A 23215-nucleotide genomic window follows, 5' to 3' on the forward strand; every position below is an offset into this window, starting at 1 on the left:
CGTCTCTGGCCTCGCATAGGCTGTGCTTTTCTGGCAGAGCAGCCAATGGGTGAGCTGTATTGCTCCGCCTAGGTTGTATGCTTCAGAAAAGCGTTTTACAATATTACAAAATTAAGGATTAATTTTAGGCTTCAATCTCGACAAAGAAATATCTTTCCCGTAGCGTTCTTCGACGCAGTACGAGAGAACTCTACGTAAGAGAACTGTGCGTTCACACCGGACGCGAATAGCGCGTCAAATTTGACGCTTGAACATTTTGAATGCATTCGCGCGTCCAAAGCGAAATGGACGCGTATAAAGCAAGCGTTTGGAGCGAAATTGTCGCGCGTCCGAGGCGAAATCCGCTTCTTCTGGGAGAGGCAAGTGCTGCGGGAAATTTAAAAATACTACTGTTATTGTGTCACGAAATGTAGTTTTAAGAGTTGTTTAGTCGAGAATGTAGTTGTTTAAAGCTCAAATCTGTGGTTTATTTATAAAGATAGCGCCTATTTAAAACATTTGATCGGACGTTTTCGGGTTGTGTGAGACCCAGGGGATCACCGGGTGCTCGAGCCCATGTGAGCCGCCTGGAACAGCCTTTACCTCGGCTGGTCCTCCTGACGTCTGCCGCTGGTAAACGACTCGAGAAATGTTTAAATTCACAATATATAGCTTCTGTTCTATTATATGAAACATATAATTTAAAGGACATTAATGACTCGTTATAACGTATGTCAAACGACTTCTTTAATTATGTTAATATTATTATATATTAATATTATAGTTCATCTAAATGTTTTGAAAGGGAAATATATTAAAAGATGAATGTTACATGTATGTTTAAAAGAGAAATATATTACAATTTAAAAAAATGGTGCTAAAAAGATAAATAGTGATTGGAAAGCTGTTTAAAAATATACATAATTCCTTATAAAAGTCAGTAATTTCATTTGTGTTATTTAAAATTAGGGCTGGTCCGAATACCATTTTTGAGCTTCGAAGCTTCGGTAGGAAAAAACTTCTTCACCTAACTTAAAACATTATGTTGGATCAACTTAATTACTTGCATTCATGTTGAAAATTATTAAGTTCATGTTACTTAGAAATGCGTTTTATTGTGGACTAAAAGGTAATTCACCATACTCAAAACATCGCTTTGAATTAATGTAATTATGCCAGCAGTCTTAACTTAAAAATTCTAGTGGAAAACGTTAACATATTTTTTTTTTTGACCCAATGTTTTATTTTTTAGAGTGTAGATGGCGCAGGCTAAAGGGTCCTTAACGCAACCTGATGATGTTTACAGCGTTACCTACAGTACATTACACAAGCTGATTGGTTCATGTCACATCTGCAGCCAATGAGCTTGCTGCTCAACATTTAAACTGGTTAGTGTTCACTAGCAGTTTGCAGCACACTTTTAGAGTTCCTTGAAACCCTCCACCTCACCCAGTTCCACCTGTATTGATCTGCTGTATTATATATACTATTTACGCTGAAGCAATATGTCTTACAAGCTCGCAGCGGTGGTGTATGCAGGGCTTAAAATTAACACTCAAGAAACAACTTGGCGAGTATAAAACGGTCCATAGCAAGCTCGCAGGTAATATTTGTATGAATTTAATGCAATTCTAGCAATTTTGTGATACTACTTGGTACCATGATACTTCACCTTTATAGTATCGTAACATGTTTATGTTATAGTGACAACCCTGGACCCAACCGGGTTCTACATGTCATCACAAGACTGAATTGAGGCTACTTGCATTATTTCATCAGTGCCACCTACTGGTCAGGATGTTTTATTTATATTTTGCTTATAAAGCAAATGGAATGGTTCTTTTCTGAATGGTTTGGCCAAAAATCTCTTTTTTTATTCAGTGTAGCACACCGAGTCGAATGATACCCAATTTTCCCATATCGGGCATTTTGGACGTCAGCCATTTTTAATTTTGTTGTAAAATGCTGCATTTTATGAATGCATTAGCGTAACTTGGTATGTGTCATCGCCACCATTCCCTGAAGGTAAAGGTGTAGGAACAGTGCCGCCTTGAGGCCAATTTATAATACATAAAAAAAAAATGCTAATAGCTTTTAATTAATTTTGATTAATTGAACTGGCCTAAATAGATTCCTTGAGTCATACCGAGAACGATAACAATTATGCCATATTTGGCCGAAATTGCTTTCCGCCTTTCTGAATTTCTTTAAAAACCTACCTTTTTAACTCCTTATAAACAGTTGTTCCAATTTTAAGATCATCAGACAATGCTAGCAAAATGTATCAAAAGCTTTTTGATAGACAAAACTATATATTCTTAAATGACACATCAACGAAACTGATGGCATGCCATGATGATTCTGAGGCTGTAACTCTGCAATATTTTGTCATGTTGACACGTAACTTTGTGTTTTTGTCACCTCATGCTGGCTACACAACATCAATTTGGTAACAGTGCCACCTATTGTTCAAAAGTGATAAGCAATAAAATCATAGTGATCGTATTTATGATTTTTCAGCCGTTGTGCCAAAAATGATCTAAAAATGTCTTTAATTTGTTGCAGTCTGATAACTCAAATCCATTTCTTGTGCTAAGCCCCTTAATTGCGGCTTGCAACTATAATATTTTAATATGTTTTTGTAGAAAATTCTCAAGACACCTCTGCTTTAGCCCCAATATCCTTCTTTTTGATATTTCCTTTTACAAAGTACTAAATCTGTTCACAAATAATAATTACACATTCCAAAAAAGTATTGTCTGGACCTCTGCTGGAAAAGAAACATGGAGCCTGGACCTCTTGGAACTTGAATAACCCTGATAAACAGAGTTAAACTGGTTTAGCATTGCATTGCAAGAAAGTAAAAACAATGCATTGCTGTATGATTTACAATGAAAAACGTCAAAAGTTACTTTACAAAAAGTCCCTGTGTGACACATCAGGAAATTTTTATATATTTTATTTACATCATTTGCTTCTCATTTTTGTTATCAGTAATGATTTAACATTAAATAAATGGTTATAAGTTGTAAGATATACAAGCATCAATATGCCGTCCCATAATACCTGGAACAATTACACAGTATTTTTTTCAATTTTGGCTGCCAAAGCTGCTAGATGAACACACAGGACATTTCACATTTAATGTCACCATGAAATTAAGATTTTGTATGGAATATTGCAGTATTTTAAATGATTTATCCATCCACATCATTATATATATATATTTTAAATATAATATATAATATAATAGATTTCATTTGTAAGCACATCTTACAGAAGAAAAATAAATAAGTTTTTTCTTTCTCTTCTGCAAAGTGCATGTAAGCTGTGCTTGGATCTGTATTTGCTGCTTGGAACTATACAACGGTAAATTATGAATAAATATATTAGTTGCATATGTGTTTTTATACACATATAATCAACAATCCGCTTGGCTGGATCACTTTCCAGACATGAACAGATCAGATCTATGTATTCTGTGAAGAAAAAATGCATACAAATTCATCAATAGATTGCATTAACGTATCTATACGCAAGATCACATTATTTTAAGCAGTAATATAAGTTCATATGATTCGTCCACATGCTCTCACCTTTGGAAAGTTCTTCTGTGTACCAGTTCCTCTCAGGGAGCTGCTTGACAGGGAACTGCTCACACACCATCCTGAACAACAGTACGCCTAAAGAAAACGCAGGCTTGCCGTGGTACCTTCTAAGACAGGCACTCTCGTCTTGTGCCTGGAAGAAAGAACAAGATTTTGTCCATTGCCATTAGTTAGTATTTCCACAGCTTGTGTCTATTTATTTATTATAATACCACAAATGACCTACTGTTCTGAATGGCTCATTATAACTTGTCACCATAGATTTGTGGAATAATACGTACCACTGTGTGTTGAACAGCCAGGCTTATTCAAGCATCTACTACAGCCAAAGTCTATTACTTCGACCTGCAAGGTGTTTCGCAGCATATTCTTGCAACAGTGACAACCTGACACATCACCACTCGTGCTGTCGATTTCCGGATTCTGCTACCATGCCGAAGCACAAACCGACGCATATCTTCACATGGTGTACGTGGGCCACTCTAAGACCAGTATTTATTCATCTGGTCTCTCATACCAGTCCAGCAGCTGTTTTACTTGAGGGACACAGGAGCCTTTGTTCAGAAGAACCATTATACACTCTAAACAAAAATGGTGCTAAATAGCACTACAAGTGGTTCATTGGCTTATAATCATAGGGGAACCTCTTTAAGTGCCATATAGCAGCTCATCTTTGTCAAATGGTGCTATGTAGAACCATAAGAGCACCTTAACCACCCCAAAGAACCACTGAAGAACTCCTGAAGAACTAAACTGGGCTTAACAGGTTCTTAAAATGGCAGTGGTGCTATATAGCACCATAAGCACTGCAAAGAACCCCTGAAGAACCGCTGAGGAACCACTTTTTTTTAGAGTGTAGTGGCCAAATAGACCCTACAGGAGATACAATTATAAAGTGAGATGATTAGGGGACGTGGTTTAACTTATCTGAATTACTACAACAGAATTATGTCCTGCATTGGGGGTAAGTAAGTTTGAGGACTTATAATTTAAACAAATTCAACTGTAAATATGAACTGATGTTGTGGTCACATTTACTGTTGATAGGCAAAATTTCACAGCGCAAAGTCAATCATTTTAACTGGAATCCACAAGCTCAGTTTTGCGGGAGGGGGCGAAAAAGTTCCACACGCACATTTCATACTCATTCATGTTGGTCACGCGAATTCGCCGTGCTGACAAACAGAAAGCTGCTTGGCTTGAGAGTTCATATACGCTATTGACAATGGGCCTTTTTTTCTAGCACAATTTAGTTAAAATAGCCTATCGCTAAAGTGACCATACTCTGAGAGTAAGAAAACAAAGAGAGAAGCGGTCTACTTAAATACTGACATTTTCCATGTTTTCTGTCTTCACTACATATTTGATTACCACCTGTTTACCACCTGTTTTTGGGTTACAATTAATTAATTACCTCTGCTCATCTGTCACATGACTCCAGACCTGAACCTTAATGTAACTTTCCATGATTTTAAACTCCAGGAGTACAAATAACTTTTGTTAGCAAGTAATGAAACAAACCTTTCGTGAATCGGACAAACGGGTTCCTTCAAAGAAATTTCCGTATGATCCTTTAGCCAGCATTGCACCAGTTTCATAGTCCTGGAAGATACTTTAAAAAATAAATAAAAATAAACCCGATTAAAGTTTGCCTTAGAATGAACACATTATTGTGCTATGGGGCCCCACACAACCAAAATCTATCCTTGATCCTCAATCCACATTTGCATTAGGATAAAATAGACAATATCAAGACGACATTAAAAATGTGTCATGTTGGAGCTTGTGGTACCACTGGTAGTAAGTAAACTAACTTGTATTTCCCTTTAAACTTAAATGGATAATTTCCTCCTCAGTCTTCCAAAAAATAGTTGTCTGATGATGAAGCAGTGCTGTTGTTCTCCTCCTCATAGATCAGAGAAGTACTGTTGTTGTGAGTGCTGATTCCCCCTTGCTTTTCACTGGGAATGTCTTTATCAACATCCTGCACAGCGGTGAGAGAAGACACACAGCTGTATACTGCAGTTGTTCAACTTCAGGAATGTCTTTGTAAATCTCCTGTACAGCAGTTAGGGAGGACACACAGACAGAGGTGAGTTTACCATTGTGGGGGCCCTAAGAAAAATCTGAAAACTTTTCTTTTTCTTTTAAGTGACTGGAAGTGAAATACCACTATAATACCACGCATTATAATCACCATTGCCGTTAGGGTTGGGTATATATCGTTTGAATTTGAGCAATTCCCATTCTTATCTATGCAGTCTTGATTCCAGAATACCACTCCGAAGTGGTATTCGAGATACTGTGGGTTTAGTGTACATTAAGGGCACTGCACTTTGGCATTTTTAATCCATTGGACAGTCTTGCGCACTTACTTCCTGACGCGTACACCAAGACTGCAAGTGTGGGTATTTGGACAGGGCAAGTAAGTGGGGCCACGGGTGAAAAGCAGGCATCTGTCTTTATGAAGAAACATATGCAAATGTATTTTGGCTCTTGTGACATCACTGGCCCCACACATTCAATGAATGAGGATTGAGGAATGAGGATTTTAAGCTTTGAAATTTACAGGATGTTTTTATAGTACAATGACTTCTTATTTAATCAAAAGTTCAAGTAAAATGTCATGACCACATTAAACAACGTCAAGAAACATTACAAATTAGGGATTGCTTAGGGGTTTTTGTGAAATATCTGGTCCGTTTACTCAGCCATGAAGATGGGGAGGACAACGAAGAAATGAGTTCAGAGCAGGTGAAGAGAACAGGTAGGAAGGGACCATACAGGATTTTATGACTTATATCCAAGACAATATCGAGAAACATTGCAGCAATTTCAGACTTTTTGTGAAACATCTGTTTTGTTTTCTCGGCCGTGAAGATGAAGAGCACAGAGAGGAAGTAAATGTGTCCAGGACAGGTCAAGAGAACAGGTAGGACTGGCCACGCAGGATATGTATGAATTACAGATTAGGGTATTGCAGACTTAGTTTTGTTTTGGTATTGGTTTGTCTTGAAAAAATCCAGATGGGATCAGAGGAGAGGAGATGTAAAAGAGGAGCTAGCAAATACCCTTACTCAGAGGACCCATCAGCCTGGCCTCCACCCCATCAAATTATTGACACCTTTAGCCAAATAAAAGCCTTTGAAATGTCCTGATGGGCCACATCCTTTTCTAAAGCCTATTGTTATCGCTTACTATCAAATGGGGAGAGAATTAAGCGAGACTGGTTGTTGTATTAAAAAAAATCAAAGTATTGCTTTGCATGTAAATTATTTGGTGGAACCAAAGCATGTGACAAACGGCTTGTGCTGGAATACAACACTGGCGATTGTCTTTCAAAAACCCATCATAAAAAAATCAAATAGCCATCATGCTTAACTTTCATGAAAAGAAATGGCCACTCCTCTGCAGGTAGGAAGAACAATCGACAGTGAATTGCAAAATGTAAAACGCTTTTTTTAGCTGAAAGAAATTTGCCACTGAGAGGGAAGAAAGAACAATTGGGGTACATTAAAAATGGCACTTTCCTTGGCTTTATTGAGCTGCTAGCACGATACGATGTTACAATGGCAGAGCATCTAAGCTAAACATCTTCCAAAAACAAAACATCTTACCTGTCGTGGTTTTTGCAGTCTATATGGGAATGTCAGCTAAATCTGTACATGCATTAAAGCAGCATTGAGTGCACTCTTCAAAACAGAAGCAGGCCTGTTATAATAAAAGATACGCCCACAGAGATGAAAGTAAAAAAGCAAGTGTGCATGAAACATTTGTTGGCTTCACTGCTGTGAAGGACACAACTGGTCAAGGTAGTTTGTTGGTTTGAATAACACGCAGAATAATCTAAATGAGTGTCACAAGGATCAGACCTCCCAGCTGCTGATTTGAAATGCTGTGAAAAGTGAATGCAACTCTGCTCTTGATGGATACATTGATTTAATCAAATATTATGCTGTAGCATATTATCTTCATCAAAAGTGAATACAATAAGTAGTTTATAAATTTAAATGGTTTTATTTATTTATTTTTTTCTGAATGTTTACCAAAGCTGTTAAACACCAGACAGTTTATAGAGACATTTTACATTATATGTGTAATGTAATATAGTAGGTTGGCCTACTCATTTCTTGTCTTTTGTTGTTATTTTATTAGTTTGTCTTGAATAGTTGCCTGATGACTTTAAAGTTAAACAATGCTTCATAAGAAATCGCTTAATGCCATTGTTTTGATGTAATATTTATCAAATGTTGTGTGTACATTTATATAAAATAAGCAAAAGTTAAAACTTTTATTTGCATTTATTTATTTGTCAGTTTTGTTATTTTGTGAGAAATCCCTATTAGGTTACATGGCACCAGATGTGGGCCCCCATGCCCATGCCGATATGAGTGGAGGGCGGTGGGGGCCACACCTGTGTTTTCTCAAGGGCCCAGAATTCCCTAGCTAGGTTTTGGTAAATTTGGTTGCACCCCTGTCATGCATTGATATACTACTGATAGTTTGCAAGCAAGTAAAAATAACAAAATATACCATATAGAATATAGAAATGAGGAACAAAATGTGTGTAAGTGTGTGTTGATAAATAGCTATAAACATGTATTATAAAAACAGATGTTTCACAGGGCAAACCGTGTTGACATTTTAAGAAAGCTAGGCAAACATACTAGTTTTACATCATTTAAAAATGGCTAAGGCAACCGGGAAGATGCATGGGTATTAATTTGTTATTTTAACGTTATGCTTAGTTTAAAACCTAGCCGGGTATGGCATGTCTTAAAATGTATTTACTTTTCTAACATTTAAACTTAGACCACATTAATAGATTACCCTTTGACTTTATGAATACACATAAATGACAGCTTAATGATTTTTAATATTTTTTTAAACTTTTCTATGAGTGATATGCTATTGATCTTGTTGTTAATTTCTTTTTGTTGCATTGTAATTTTTTTAGCATCTAGACTTTGCCTAGATTTAATGTCTTTATCACTGAGATTTACCTTATTATTAAATATTTTAAACTCAATAACAATTAAAGCTGCAAGCAGCATTTATCGGTGTTCAAGCCTTTAAGGCCTTTGAGCACATTAAAGCATTTAAGACATTAAGTTGTATTTAGTAAGCTTTTAACCACTGACATAATAGATAGAAAAGTCCATTTACCATGATTTACAATTTACCATACATTTAGCATGATTTACCATAGTTTACCATGATTTATCAAAGTTTACCATGATTTACCATGTTCTAGGATGATTTATAATGATTTACTATGTTCTAGTATGATCACCATGATTTACCATGACTTACCATGTTCCAGTATGATTTACCATAGTTTTCCATGATATACCAAGTTCTAGTATGATTCACCATGATTTACCTTGTTCTAGCATGATTTACAACAATTGAATACATTCTAGTTTGATTTAATATGATTCTAGCATGATTTACCATAGTTTACCATGATTTATCTTTGTTTACCTTGATTTACCATGTTACAGGATGATTTACCATGTTACAGGATGATTAACCATGATACACCACATTCTAGCATGATTTACCCTATTTACTGTGATTTACCATGTTTCTAGCGTTATTTACCATGATTTACCATGTTGCTAGCAATAATGTGAAGCATCAGAACAAATGAAGTGATAAACTGACAAAATATGATTGTGTTATAATAGTAGGCTAATCGTTATGTAAGGGATTTTTTAGTGTCTAAATATATACATGTAAAATGAAAGTGAGCCAATAAGTGGTCTTCTACTGCCCTCTGCTGGACATTCTACTTATTAATAGTCTTTTAACATGTACTTTTTCAAGTCTTGATTTTTACCAGTATTTTGCACTAAACCAAACCCGTTTTTCCATGTTAACTCCATTATGCATGCTTACACACATTACACGTCCATCATAATAACAAATATATAGCTTTAAGCATTTGTTTGTTAGCCAATGCTGAAAGCTGATAAAAAGATTACAAAAATAATCCTGCTGCTCTCTCTAGTGGACAACAGTGTTATTGCAGCCTCCATCTTACAGTTGAAGTGAATGAATGAATGGAAATTTGGTTTCTCACTTATATTTCGGGAACGAGAAGACGAAAAAATCTGAAAAACGGAGCTTAGATAGTGCTCGGGGTGCCCTGTGTAATGAGACCATCCTGGTGTTGGTGGGTGATTGGGGCCGGGAGTTATTCCCGTTCAAATGCAATCCTTTTTTGGCTTATATCTCGGCAATGCCCGGGCTAAATCGCACCAAAATCGAATCGAAGCTAGGTGAGGACGGGCCCTTTCCAACAAGCTATTCCACAAGGATCGGGGTGGTCTGGTTCGGGAGTTACAGCCGTTCAAATTCGGAGGTCTCGCGAATTCGACATTCGCGGGGGGGGCGTTCCTGAGCTCCGCGACAATAGATTTCGATTAAGAGCCTGGAGTGGACCTTACCATCAAAATTTGAGCGCGCAACGACTTTCCGTTTTCGAGTTATGCAGTGTTGCCAACTATTTTCAGAGGAAAGTAGCTAACGCCTTCCCTAAAAGTCGCTAAATGTCGCTAGATGACGTCATACGTCATTAGCATATTCATGACGTCATCGCGTCGTACTTGCGTTCTGCTTGCCTAATGTGTTTTCTCTCTAAATTAATGCTCACATAGGCCTACTGTATTTAATATATTGTAATATAATATAATATAATATAGCCAAATGAAAAATAAAGCTGTTCTCATTTCCTATAGCCTATATTTTTTTGTCAGACAATAGGCTAGAACGACTATGATATAGGTCTAGTGAATGACAAAAAAAAAAAAAAATTTGCCTATGGGCATATGTGGAAAATTATCTGAATTGAGAGTTCGGGAACCGGATGAACTAAGCTCTGTGATATTAGTGATAGTCTATTAAGTAATAAGCACAAGAAAGAAAGGAACTTAAAATGGTCCAACTAAATTCTTTAAATAAAAACCCAAAGAAAAGCAGATAAGTGATAAGTCTGTGGAAAAACACTGCTCATTCACGTCTGTCAGCAGCCGTGCGCTCAACAGATGAACAGGGTAGACGCAGCTACAGTGAGTGACGGCAGGGAGAAAGCAAAAAAGTCGGGGTCTGAAAAGTCGCTAAAAATAGCAACAAAGGCTTAAGTTGGTACATGAATCCCGCACATGCGCGATTCATGTGGCGGAGGGGTTAACATCTCCTGCTCTGACTGCAGCTGGGAGCGGCTGCTGCGCGAGGACTGGGCCGCCTGTGAGTGCTTTGGGACGCGGATGGGACCCACGGCAGCACCCGCTGTTGAGAAAACGATATTTGCTTTCACATCAGAGAGTCGCCAAAAGTCACCAATAACACCAGAAAAAGTCGTTAGATTTGTCGCTAGTCGCTTTTTTGAAAATGTGTCGCTAGAGGGGTCTGAATACTCGCTAAATATAGCGACAAAAGCGCTAAGTTGGCAACACTGGAGTTATGAGTGAATTTGTACTGCGGCGGGCGTGGCCTAAATTGGCGGCCTCCGTTTCACTTTCACAATTCCCATTTCTCAGTGTGATACAATTGTCAATAGTAATACTCCAATAGATGAATTTTGTCAAAATGTGATTGTAAATGTTAAAATAGTGATTTTATAAAGTCTAAATATGAATTATAGAACAATATTAGTGAGTAGTATGACCAAGTGACCAGAAGGGGGCAGTATTAAACCACTTATGTCAATATGACTAGTTTGCAAAAGTAGCTTTTTAACATAATAGCAAATATTTAATGAACAATTTTATTGACAGTAGTGGTTCTTGAGGCAAAGTTGTTCAGTATGAGGAGATCTATCAAAATATATGCATATTATGTGGATGTTTTTAACACCACGTGATTACAGAGATGGAAAATACCATTTACAGCCAATACAGGCAAGTCACCATAGGGAATACATGGTTTTCAAAGCTTTTTAACAGTTATAGCGCCAAATATGGTCCGATCTCCATGAAACTCGGCGTGCTTCTTCAGCATGTTATGACACATATGCCTACCAATTTCTGTGAAGTTTTGAGTTTTTGTTTAGGATTTATAGGCTTTTGAGTGTAATTTGCCACGCCCATTTTTTAAAATGACCCTGTTACAGCCACCCAAATGCAAAAGTTCAACTTTTTTTCAATAATTATTGATCTAGAGAGTCCAGAGAATTGTCCTAGACTTGTTTGGTTCTGATTGGGCGAAAAACCAGGGACTAGTTCGCAAAAGTAGGTTTTTAACATATTCGTGAATATTTAATAAACGGTTTGATTGACAGCAGTGGTTCTTGAGGCAAATATGTTCACCATGAGGAGATCTATCAAATGATATGCATATTGTGACGATATTTGTAACACCACGTGATTACAGAGCCTTAAAACTCGTTAGCGCCAACTAGTGTCCGATTTCTTTCAAAACTCTTAGAGACCTCTGGGGCCATGAGTTGAACATGCCCACTGAGTTTCGTTCTGATTGGCCTCCGTTAACCTTGTCTAATAGGTGATTCAACTTAATTGGCCAATGGCAGCCATGTTTTTTGAGATACGCCAATATCCTTTTACACATACATGGGGACTTGGACCAAGACACTGCATACCAAATTTTAAGTCAATCGGACAAACGGTCAGGTGTTTATCTGTTTTTTCTGTGTTATAGCGCCACCATGTGGCCAATCGACGCGTTTTTTTATCGTGACCTCAGATTGACCTCCTACACATGTGTACCAAGTTTGGTGAAGCTATCTCATTTACTTCTCGAGTTATAGGCATTTTAGTCAAATAGGCTCCTCCCACAACGGTCATTTTGCGCCCCCTAGCGAGCCCGATTTGAAAATTCAACTTTTTTTCGATCATTATTGATCTTCAGACTCCAGAGAACATTTCTGCACTGGTTTGGTTCCGATCGGGCAAAAAACCAGGGACTAGTTTGCAAAAGTAGATTTTTGACAAAATTCAAAATGGCGAAAAAATTTGCATACCGGAAATGAAATCGGAGATATACATTTTTTACGTCAGGTGGTCAGCTTTCCAATGATATAAGACACTTGAGTCTACGACATACGGTCTAGGAGTTATGAGCAGTTTCGCGCAATTGATTGCTATAGCGCCACCTATAGGCCAATCGGGCTCATAATTTAATAACCTCTCCTCGATTTTTGTACTACCTTGTGGCAAAGTTTCAAGTCTCTAGCACTTACGGTTTGGGCTGCACGATGCGTTTTACAGGAGAATAATAATAATAATAATAATAAAAATCGGTACAATTACAATAGGTTTTCAGCACTTCGTGCTTGAACACCTAATAAAAATCGGTACAATTACAATAGGTTTTCAGCACTTCGTGCTTGAACACCTAATAAAAACCGGTACAATTACAATAGGTTTTCAGCACTTCGTGCTTGAACACCTAATAAGAACAAGTTTCTAAATTATTATGATCGTATTTGTCTTTCTGGTTGAGGTGTCATTGTAATTTGTCTGTATTTGTTTTTTCTTTCTCTTTCCTTTTCATATTGTTATTGTATTCAATGCAGTACGGTTTCTTTTTTTCTTTTTTTTTTATAGCCATTAAGGACAGAACAAAAAATATATAAACATTTATGCTTGTAAAATAAGGTGCCTTTGGATTTTTTTATCTTGTGATAAATTGGATCAAAAGGCTGGTAGCCTATATACAGTATCTCTGGTAAAAGTCCAAAGACAGTACAAACGAGGACACAACAACAACACCTAGTGTTAAATTATGGCCAAAGGAATTTTTTTATTACTGGAACAAAACAATGTAATACAAACAATTATTGAAAACATTTCAACACTTTCACATTGTTTAATTTGGCCATTTCAAATAGTTGAAGGTCTTACTTTGTGTACAGTACATGAACAAACTGTTCACACATTTCAAGTTTATTTTCCAACATTGTATAAAGCTGTACGTTTTATGAAACAACTGTCAAATATTGATCCAAGGGTGTGGTTGAGCAGCATTGCTGACCTGCATGCAAGCTGATTCAATGATATCATTAAACATTAAGCCACAAGACTGAACAAATAAAGTAAAATCATTTCACTAAGTGCTTAAAAAAAACATCTCTATTTGAAAGTCTCATTCAACATCAAACTGCCATTCAAAAGCAATAATAATATATACACAGCTTCACCTGACCAGTTTCACATTTCCTTTCTATTGAAGTGTTCATTAATAAAGCAAAGAATGAAAAAATATGTGCCAAAAACTTTAAAAACAGCATATAAGAAAAATATGTATAATGCTTGTTGACATTTCTAAAACAAACAATCACTAAAGTTATATTTCTTATCTCATCTATCATTTCTTTATTTTCTTTAAATAGATTATATAGCTCTGAAAAGGTTTTTTAATAAAGAACTATTTAATTACAGTAAACATCTAATAGTTCATTAATCAGTATTAAGATTATACATTTTATCACAAAATTGTCTTTACATTAGCAGCGTGTTATTCAAACGACTCTTCACTGATTGTAAGGACCGGATCCAAGTAAATCACATATACAAAGTGGAGGGAGAGGTACCATTAGTGCAACAAGCAATTCAAAAATAGAAAGAAAAAAATAGCAAAGAAATAAGACAATAGACAAAAGAAATCCTCTCAGAGGAGACAGGCTAGTTAAGATGATGTTAGGCTGACGTTAAGATGGTGAACCTTCCTGTGAGGTGGCTGAAATATAAAAAGAAAGTTTAAGCAATTAGATATTTAGAATGAGACATACACAGACACTGATGATTTTAGCCGAACCAACCTGTCAGATCTCGAAATTTTCTTTTTGCTTCAGCTCTTTCCTCTGAATCAAAGTACCACACAGTGATTGCATACCTGTGGCACAAAACAGACACTTCAGCATGACGCCGAGAACATCTTGACATCGCTCTTCTACAGCATGAAAGCGAACACATGCGCTAACCTTGTAGCATACGACGGCTGAACTTCATGAGGGTTCCTACGATCTGACCAGAAAAGCAGAAGTCGATCAAACAAAGGCTCGATGTCGGCTACGTAAGATTTGCCTTCAGGGAAGATCCGCAGCAATCCCCCGTGCTCCTAAGAACACACAGTGACATTTTGATTCATCATCATCATCGTACAATACGTATTTTGAAGATGACATTGTATTTGAAAAAAGCATGACTGTGTACCTTGGCATTCCAGTTTTTATTCAGATAGTAAATACAGGTGACGCATCGGCCATCTGCATTAGGGTTATCTACATGTTTCACGTATCCGGCTCCGTTTCCTGGATAACAAGCCACCATTGCCTGAAAAAGACGACAGATCAAACTAAGCTTGATAGATAGATAGTCGTACATGACCAATTTCTAGGTAAACATGCTAGCAATGAATTAGGTTATCATATTTATACTCTAAATTTCCTAAGGCATTTCTCCTCTTAAACAACCAGAGACCAGAATTAAGTTTGTATTGTATAAAGTTCACAAATGTTACAAACAATGTTCTACCAAATACAATATTTTTTAGAGATGAACTAAAGGCACCCATGATTCTCCCCTTCTGACAATCCTAGGTAAGATCCAGATTATCTTGATGGTTCTACAGATTATTTTATCAGATTTTCCTGGGGTGTGAGGAGTGTTAAGAGTGACTAAATGTGCTCGGAAGAACCAAATAACATAACCATGTAGATATTAATAATACAACCTTACAAAACTCCTTTTTTGATAAACGTTTTGAATTTCCTTTAATGTCAGATCCAATCCTCCATGTAAATCATAATGGCTTAAACCTCAGTGTATTGGCGCAGCATTTGGACAAAATTATTCATAAATGTTATCCTGTAAATTCAGCCATTAGTAGATATATTCATAACTCTTTGTGATTAATGTACTTTTTGTAGCACATCATTTGAAGATATTGAACATTTATTTGTATTGCCCTTTTTCTAAAAAAATTAATTAAACAACTTTTATTAATTAAACACTCTTAATGTAGAACCTTATGACATTTTACTTTGTTAAAACCCATATTGTTCTGAAAAACTAGTCCAAAGTCCAAACATTATTATCACCATTTCTTCTTGCCCGTCATGTTTGTTCACTCTAAAGTTACGTATAACCGTGAGAGATTTATTGTTACAGTGTAATTATATATTTAAGTAATATTAAATAAAAACATGTACTTACTAGGGTTTGGGTAGGATTAGAATTTGATTTAGGTTTACTGTTATGGTAAGTACATGTAACATATGTAACAATTACACTGTAAGATAAAGTGTTACCAAAATCTTTTAATGTAAAAGCTGATGCTTTAATATATCTATAAAATGTATCCAAAGTAAAGCATCAGCTCCATCTTGGTATAATTATGAATGCAAAATCTAATATTTAAATATATTTGTGTTATATTTAAATATAAGTGTTCAAAAACAAAGCACTTCATTTATCCTCTCAGTAGATTCTGGTTAGCCCTCCCAAACACACACACAATGGGGGCAACCGTCACCGGTGCCCATGTTTACATTTCTGCAGACAAGTCTTTATCATGATCACGTTCCCACAATAAGAGTGCACACGCAAGTTTGCCGTCATAGCATAATATAAACATGTAGCAGCACAGAGAGCAGGAGGAAGTGTTTGCGTGCACCAGTGTGTGTGTGTGTGTGTGTAAAGAGAGCAAGCTTGGCCAGCAGCCAGTGCGCTGAGGGTTTAATGACAGTGCTACGTGTTGAGCGTGAGTCTGCAGCACTACACACACAGACTTCAGCTGCGTACACACTCCAGAGCTCTGATTCAGCCCACAGGCGCAGTCAATATGAAACCATATCAAAACACCCACTTGAGAAATATTAATACTCTATTTCATCTTACTAAAGGAGAATGATTGCACTATCCCTGTTTAAAGAATGTTAGTTAACACTTTACATTGTCATTGGTTAACATGAACTACCAATGAAAAATAGTGTTTAAGCATTTATTAATCTTAGTTAATGCTAATTTCAACATTTACTAATACATTATAAAAATCAAAAGTTGTATCTATTATTATTATTTATTGGACCTGAGCAAACATGAACGAACATTGAAAATTAATAAATACTATAACAAATGCATTACTCATGGATAGTTTATAGGGCAATTTGTTCCAGAAACATTTTTTGTTATGCTGGCTGAAAGCCTCTTCACATCCTGATAGTAATCACTAATAGAGGTGATCTAAATATATGTATATATATATAGTCTGTGGAAGGCGTAGGACCATCAAATCTTCGTCCAATCATTGCGGTTGGTTCGAATGCGATGATACGATGTGCTACCTGCCTGTCAGCATATGTTCTTCATATATCCACACATCCTGCTCGAGCAGACATCACACGTCATCATGCTATGCAGAGTTGTCATGGGTAGACGTCACCGACATACAGACGTCAGTCACCGAGCACCGCAACAGAAACACCAGCTGCCTTTTACAGTTCCTCCTGAACCAAAACAACGAGCTAATGCCGCGTTCACGCCGTAACTACTGTAAATATGGAAGAGATGGAAACCTGTAATGTAATACTCGGAGTGGTTTGTGACTCGAATTTATGCGTTTCAATGTGAACACTATCAATGGCGAAATTAATCTACAGCAGTCATGTGGTACAAGTCAGAGCTCTTTAAGTTGTTTATGTTCATTATTATTGCAATTTTATGTGCTTTGAGACATGAGGTAGTTTAACGCTGTCTCTCGTGAAGCTTTTGTTTGCCCCCTGCTGTACGCGTTCATGTGTTTTGGAGGAGGTGTGGCTTTGGAGACGCTCTGGAGGGAGAGTGGGATCTTATGCTTTCAAAGCTAGCTTGCTATTGCTAGCCTCTCGAAAATTGCCTACCCTACCTTTAATGTTAGTTAAAGCATTAATCAACATTAACTAATAAGGCTTTACTGTAAAGGGTTATCACATTATATTCTAAACTGCTTATTTTCATTATTACTGTCAAGGCTGTCTTTTTATGTATTATATTGTGGGGGTGTAACATCGTGTCACAATATATCATAATACAAAGATGCAACAATATGTATCATGGATGGTGACAATATGTATTGTCAATAGTTCACCCAAAATAAAAAAAAATCAAGTTTACAAGTTTTAATGTCAGCACTACATTAAATTACTATATATAATGTTGAATATAATGTAAAATAATGAAATGGGGAAATATTTGTGGGTCCTGATAATGCCAAATGTCTTGTTACCAATAAAAAAGTGGCCTACATTGTTTTAAATATATCTAGTCAGTGTAAGAGTGCAACCATGTTCGTCTAAAATAATTCTGTATTTTCAGCTTCAGAATCATGAATATTTTTATTCTGGTGTCACTATTGTCCTGTGCATTGTGTTTTCAGCACCAAGTCTTTAATCAACAATACATTTTTTTGTAAACCTTTTATGTCTTGGAGTATCGCATTAATATCTTATCGTGAGTTCAGTATCGCGAAATGTATTAAATCGTAACATGAGGATATTGTTACACCCCTATTATATTGTGTTTTCATTCAGCAGACTTACAAAGGAGGAAAAGCAACAAAATAAAAGCATAAAATGCTACACTTTTGAGCAAGTAAAACTTGTGTGTCCACAGCCGAAAAGGGTCTCTCAAACATCCTGTTGCTTCACTCGGGGCCTCCTGTAGCTCAATGAACACTAGTGAGAGGAGTCACGTACGGTTCACAACAACACAAACTGAATGCCTATTTTTGCCATTCATCCCCAGGCACAGTAAAGACTGTGTGAGCCAAAAGCAGCACTCTACTGTAACTGTTCTAAACAAAGACCGAAACTAATGAGTATTCACCCAGATGAACACACAAACTGTTGAAATAATTAAAAACACTTAATTAATCAACAAGTTGTAATAATCATAATCTATGATTGTGTAGACACTACCGTTTTTTTTTGTTTTTTTTTAGGAATTAATACTTTTATTCATTTTATTTTTGGTGACAATACAAACGTTTACATTGTTACAAAAAAATTATATTTCAAATAAATGCAGTTTGGTTTTTAAAACTTAGAATCCTTTAAATGTATCATGGTTTCCAGCCACACAAACATTACAACTGTTATTTATTTATTTTATAAATATATAATGTTTCTTGAGCAGAAAATCAATATATTAGAATGTTTTCTGAAGATTGTGACACTGAAGACTGGCGAAATGATGCACACATTTTTGACATCACATTTTACAATATATCATCAACATAGAAAACAGTTATTGTAAATTTTAACAATATTTTTTTAAAAGAACGTACTGACCACAAACTTTTAAATGGCAGTGTATAGAATAATTGTACTAAATAATGGTTTTGCATTTATTATAAATAAGTATGACTTTATTATTTGAAAAATGAATGCAATCTTAAAGTCATATAGCACACATTACTGCTTGGTACTTCATGTACATTCCTAAACAATTTGAATGTACATTAACAATCTGTACATTTATGAATTACCAATTTACTTTTAAGGATGCTTATTATATTTTAAATAATAATAAATATGAACATCTTCAAATCAAAATTCAAGTACATGTCCCAACTATCTGACTATAAACAATAGGCAAATTCATATATTTATGCTCAAAAGTTGTACATTTTTAAAAGTACACTGACGTAAAATGTACACATATGTTAATAGTTAGTGTAATGTTGTAGCTAGTCTACGTTAAAAAGATGAATCAAAGTTTCATAACATTTTGAAGATACATTTATAATCTGATAAGAATTATACAAAGTAATAATGGTTATTAATGAAAGTTACTAGTGTAATCAATTAATGATATCAATCAAATACATATGACAGTTTTTTTCAGCGGAGACATTCTTAGTTTAAAAGCACTTTCAAGTGCAATAGGCTTACCTTTGACCTTGCCCGAATACTTTTGCCGAGTTGACCCACACACAAAGAAATGAGTTTGTCTATGAGTGTTAATAAGAAGTTGACAGCCTCCGTGCCCCTCTCGGTCCCGTTAACCCATGTTATTTTATCTCCTCTGATGTTTCTCCGGGAAACTCCACTGCTTCGCCCGGCCAGCTGCCCGTCGTTGAGAAGCCCACAGCAATGCATACGTTTGACCTGACCCAGAACCATGTGACCCGCAATGTCCCCCAGAAAATGATCCACGTAAGAGAATCCTTGGTCCAACAGAGCTGGCACCACTTGCTCGGCTGCCAAAGTCTCCAACTGCGTATCCAGTGCAAGCTGAAGAAACGGCATTTTATCCTGAACTTGGTGTATTCAAATCTAAGGAAGTTTTTTTAAGTGATATCTAATGGCACAGCCTCGTCCTTCAAAAGACGGATAAATAATGGCACATTCAGTGTATATTGTCTGTTGGTGTGATCTGCTCTGCTCTTATGATCGCTCTGTGTGAGGGACCATCATGAGCGCGAGACTATCCGAGCGCAGCGCGAGCGCACCTGAAGCGCATGTGGAACGTGCAGAATGTGTGTCGCGCTTGAGTGGGCGGATATTCACATGAAACCCCCATTGAGTGCGCTTCTGTTTAACAAATGGGGCTGGACAATACATGTTTCAAACGCCTCTACAGTTATATTCCTTCAGGGGGCGCAAGGTGGCTCACAACAACCCTGAATTCGCCATTCAGCCGCGTACAAATCTCAGGATATTTTTGTCTTATTAGAGACTTTTGTATTCTTTAAAGTGTAATATTTTTTTTAAATATCCATTTCATAGATTGGAACCTGGCATACAAATAGAACTCTTTTACTGAAATCGCTGTAAAATGAGTTTGATAGAGCCATCCTGAACAACGCTGAGAAAAGGAACGAACGCCACGTGATAACAGCGCCTACGTGCTACTTCAGAAGTAGCCTGCCCTACACTGGAAAATAATTCACAGATGAACAATGACACAGAGAAATCCATTTATTTGAAAATACGTGATTTTGTGATGATCAACCAATAAGGAAGTAACAACCCACGTTATTAGGCTACTGGACATGAATAGAATAGAATAGAATAGTATAGTATAGTATAGTATAGTATAGTATAGTATAGTATAGTATAGTATAGTATAGTATAGAATAGAATAGAATTGAATAGAATAATAATTGTGCCTAATAAAGGTAGCTACAAAATGATTGCAAAAATTACTAAATTAATAAATGAAACAACCTTAAACCACACACATAGCTATACGCACAGAATTTCTTTCTCTTCTTTGCACTTTAAACTCTGCTGTAGTTTGTTTCATAATCTAAGCTTTCTGATACCGTAGCCTATGTTAGGCTTTGTGACGAATAGCTTATGTTCGTTGATTTAAAAAAAAAGTAAATCTAATTAAATGCTAACCGAAAAATAAAATAGAAACAAATATAGAAAGAAATATCAGAAAAAATACGTTTTAGAAAATAAATTTATAAATTAGTAGCCTAATAAAAAAGAGACATTTTAAATTTTTTAATTAGCCTAATTATGGGATCATTTTAATTATTTGGTGAACAAACCCTTTATTGTGTTTTTGAATTGTTCGGCTGACAAAACACTGGAAAAATATATTTCCGATGCCATTGAAAACCATGTTTGAAAACACGATAAGTCTATCCCTCACAGCCACCTTTCATATCGTACGTGACAACGTCCAGGCACACTAAGCCCCGCCCAGTTAAGAACCCGTCTTCACACTGAGTGCCATTCTACCGCAGTGTTGTATTTCAATGAGTTCAACCCCACTGTGCTGATTTACCAGTGTGTCTGTAGGCTAATGCCCACCCAGCAGGGTCAGGCCACAGAAGGGACACGAGACTAATCTCATGCATGCTTTGGCAGACAATTCATGGAGAAAAAAAATATTAAAATAATGTAAATAATAGGTTACCGTTGCCTTTATCTCAACGACCCGCCCTACGATTAGGTGTCAGGCTACACATCGTAAGATGTTATGAGATCATTCTATGGTCATCGTGCCTGACCAGACCGCCATTGAGGAGCCGAACAGTCGCATGTACGCGCACAAATCTGCTTTACTTTCAAATGTGAAGGGGGCGTTTCTCAACCACTGCATGAAAACACATCTCTTCAGTGAGCTCTTTATGCACTTTTTTTTATAAACTTTACAAGATACAAAAAAAAAAAAAAAAAAAAAAAAGGTCACATCATCCGATCAACTTCCAAATTTTGCATTGCAACACTTTTATGATTGTCTTTCTATGTTGCAAATTAAAGCACGAATTTATGCAGCCTAATTCCAAGTTCAGGCTATACATCGTTTTTTAGGCTTGTCAGGTTTGGATGCTTGAGCAACTTGAGAGGTGTAATCCAGTGAGCTAAGTTCACGAGTAGCCTATACCTCACTCACTCACCTTGTGTCTCCCTCTGATTTTGAACTTGTCCAGTCTGCCGTCCGCGCACGAGATGAGTTTGTCCATTCGGGTCAGCAGATAGCCAATGTTTAGGCAGCTGCTTTCGGTGCCATCGACCCATGCAATCTCGTCCCCTCGAATATCTTTGTTTTTGCCCAGTTTCTGGCTCACTAACTGTCCGTCCTGCATGTGTCCACTTTGATGAATGCACCTCACCTCCTGCAGAACGCGCTCTCCGATTCTCACCCCTAGAAAATGATCCACTATACACAAACCGTAGGAGTTCATGCACGGGATTATGTATTGCAAGACCAGTTTGTGTGTGTTTATGCGTTTGCGCTCGTTAGATTTTGCCCGGTTACTGCGGGGGTTCCTGAGCTCTCTGGGCAGCAGCTCCATGCATCCACGAGTTTCATCTGAACAACTTTGCTGCTGCTGCTGCTGCTGCTGCCCTTGACGATCTTTTCGGATCTGTTCATCCTCCAGATTTCCTAGCTTTTCTGCCATTGCATTGAGTCCAGTGCGGCAGAAGTGCAGCGCGCGCTCTTGATGTCAGATGAGAGGAGAGTCTGAGGAGTTACGTGAACACCATCACACGTGTCCAAGCCTAATTTAGAGCTCACACAAGCCTGGGGGGGGCAGAAAAGATGGTCATGGGGATAAAGATGGGGATAATTACATCTAGGCATATATGTATGTCCTGGAGGAATGGAATTCCAAAGCTTGGGGGGGGGGGGGGGGGGGGGGGGGTAATAATTAATAATAATTTGATAATTGTAATAATAATTGTTGATAATAATTAACTGCTTGTCTTAATGCATTAGTCAGTCATTCCTATAAATTCGTTAGTGTTAATAAGTGTCATTCAAACATTAAAAATGCTGTTAATAACAAAGTATTTCATAATAATATTTTAATTATTATAATTATTCTAGATTTCATTATTAAGAAAATCTAACCATCTGTACAATTCATCAGAAACACACTTTTTCAGAAATGGGGCATAAGTTATGATGAAAAAATAAAGAAGAAATATTTGAGATTCTGCACTTTTCATTGAGATGATCATTGAGACTCAGATACTGAGTTTTTATTAGTATTTTGAAAGTGTTTATTTTTATATTTTCTTTTTTCTGAAATTTTTATTTTTATTTTTATAAATATCTCTATGGTCTATAAAGTTTTTATTAATTTTCATTTTAGTTTTAGGTATTTTAGTACAAGTTAAAGTAAATTAAAATGAGTAATGTTGCCTTATTTAGGTTTTA

At 36.5% G+C, this 23215-nt stretch overlaps 1 protein-coding gene across 2 annotated transcripts; it reads right to left on the reverse strand.

The window, feature by feature from the left end:
• Positions 1-13327: 13327 nt before the first annotated feature.
• Positions 13328-22548, reverse strand: egln3 (egl-9 family hypoxia-inducible factor 3). 2 transcript variants are annotated; one of them, XM_079632098.1, is made up of 5 exons: positions 21948-22548; positions 14765-14884; positions 14533-14669; positions 14371-14444; positions 13328-14288 (listed from the first exon to the last, which is right to left on the reverse strand). In XM_079632098.1, the coding sequence occupies exons 1-5, from the start codon at positions 22452-22454 to the stop codon at positions 14260-14262; spliced, it is 867 nt and encodes a 288-aa protein (XP_079488224.1). In that variant the 5' UTR covers positions 22455-22548; the 3' UTR covers positions 13328-14259. The 2 variants fall into 2 exon arrangements, with proteins under 2 accessions (XP_079488224.1, XP_079488225.1); XM_079632099.1 differs by lacking the exon at positions 21948-22548 and adding an exon at positions 19483-20073.
• Positions 22549-23215: the final 667 nt, after the last annotated feature.

This window comes from Phoxinus phoxinus (genome assembly GCF_949152265.1).
Source record: "Phoxinus phoxinus genome assembly, chromosome: 13".
Lineage (NCBI taxonomy): Eukaryota > Metazoa > Chordata > Actinopteri > Cypriniformes > Leuciscidae > Phoxinus > Phoxinus phoxinus.

Bases quoted from the DNA above. Each gene is read 5' to 3' on its own strand.
- egln3 (XM_079632098.1), bottom strand. From the start codon at position 22,454: ATGGCAGAAAAGCTAGGAAATCTGGAGGATGAACAGATCCGAAAAGAT. The intron at 14,885-21,947 runs GTGAGTGAGTGA...CGTCTTTTTCAG, and splicing joins AAATCAGAGGGAGACACAAG to GCAATGGTGGCTTGTTATCC. The intron at 14,289-14,370 runs GTTGGTTCGGCT...TTTATATTTCAG, and splicing joins AAAATTTCGAGATCTGACAG to CCACCTCACAGGAAGGTTCA.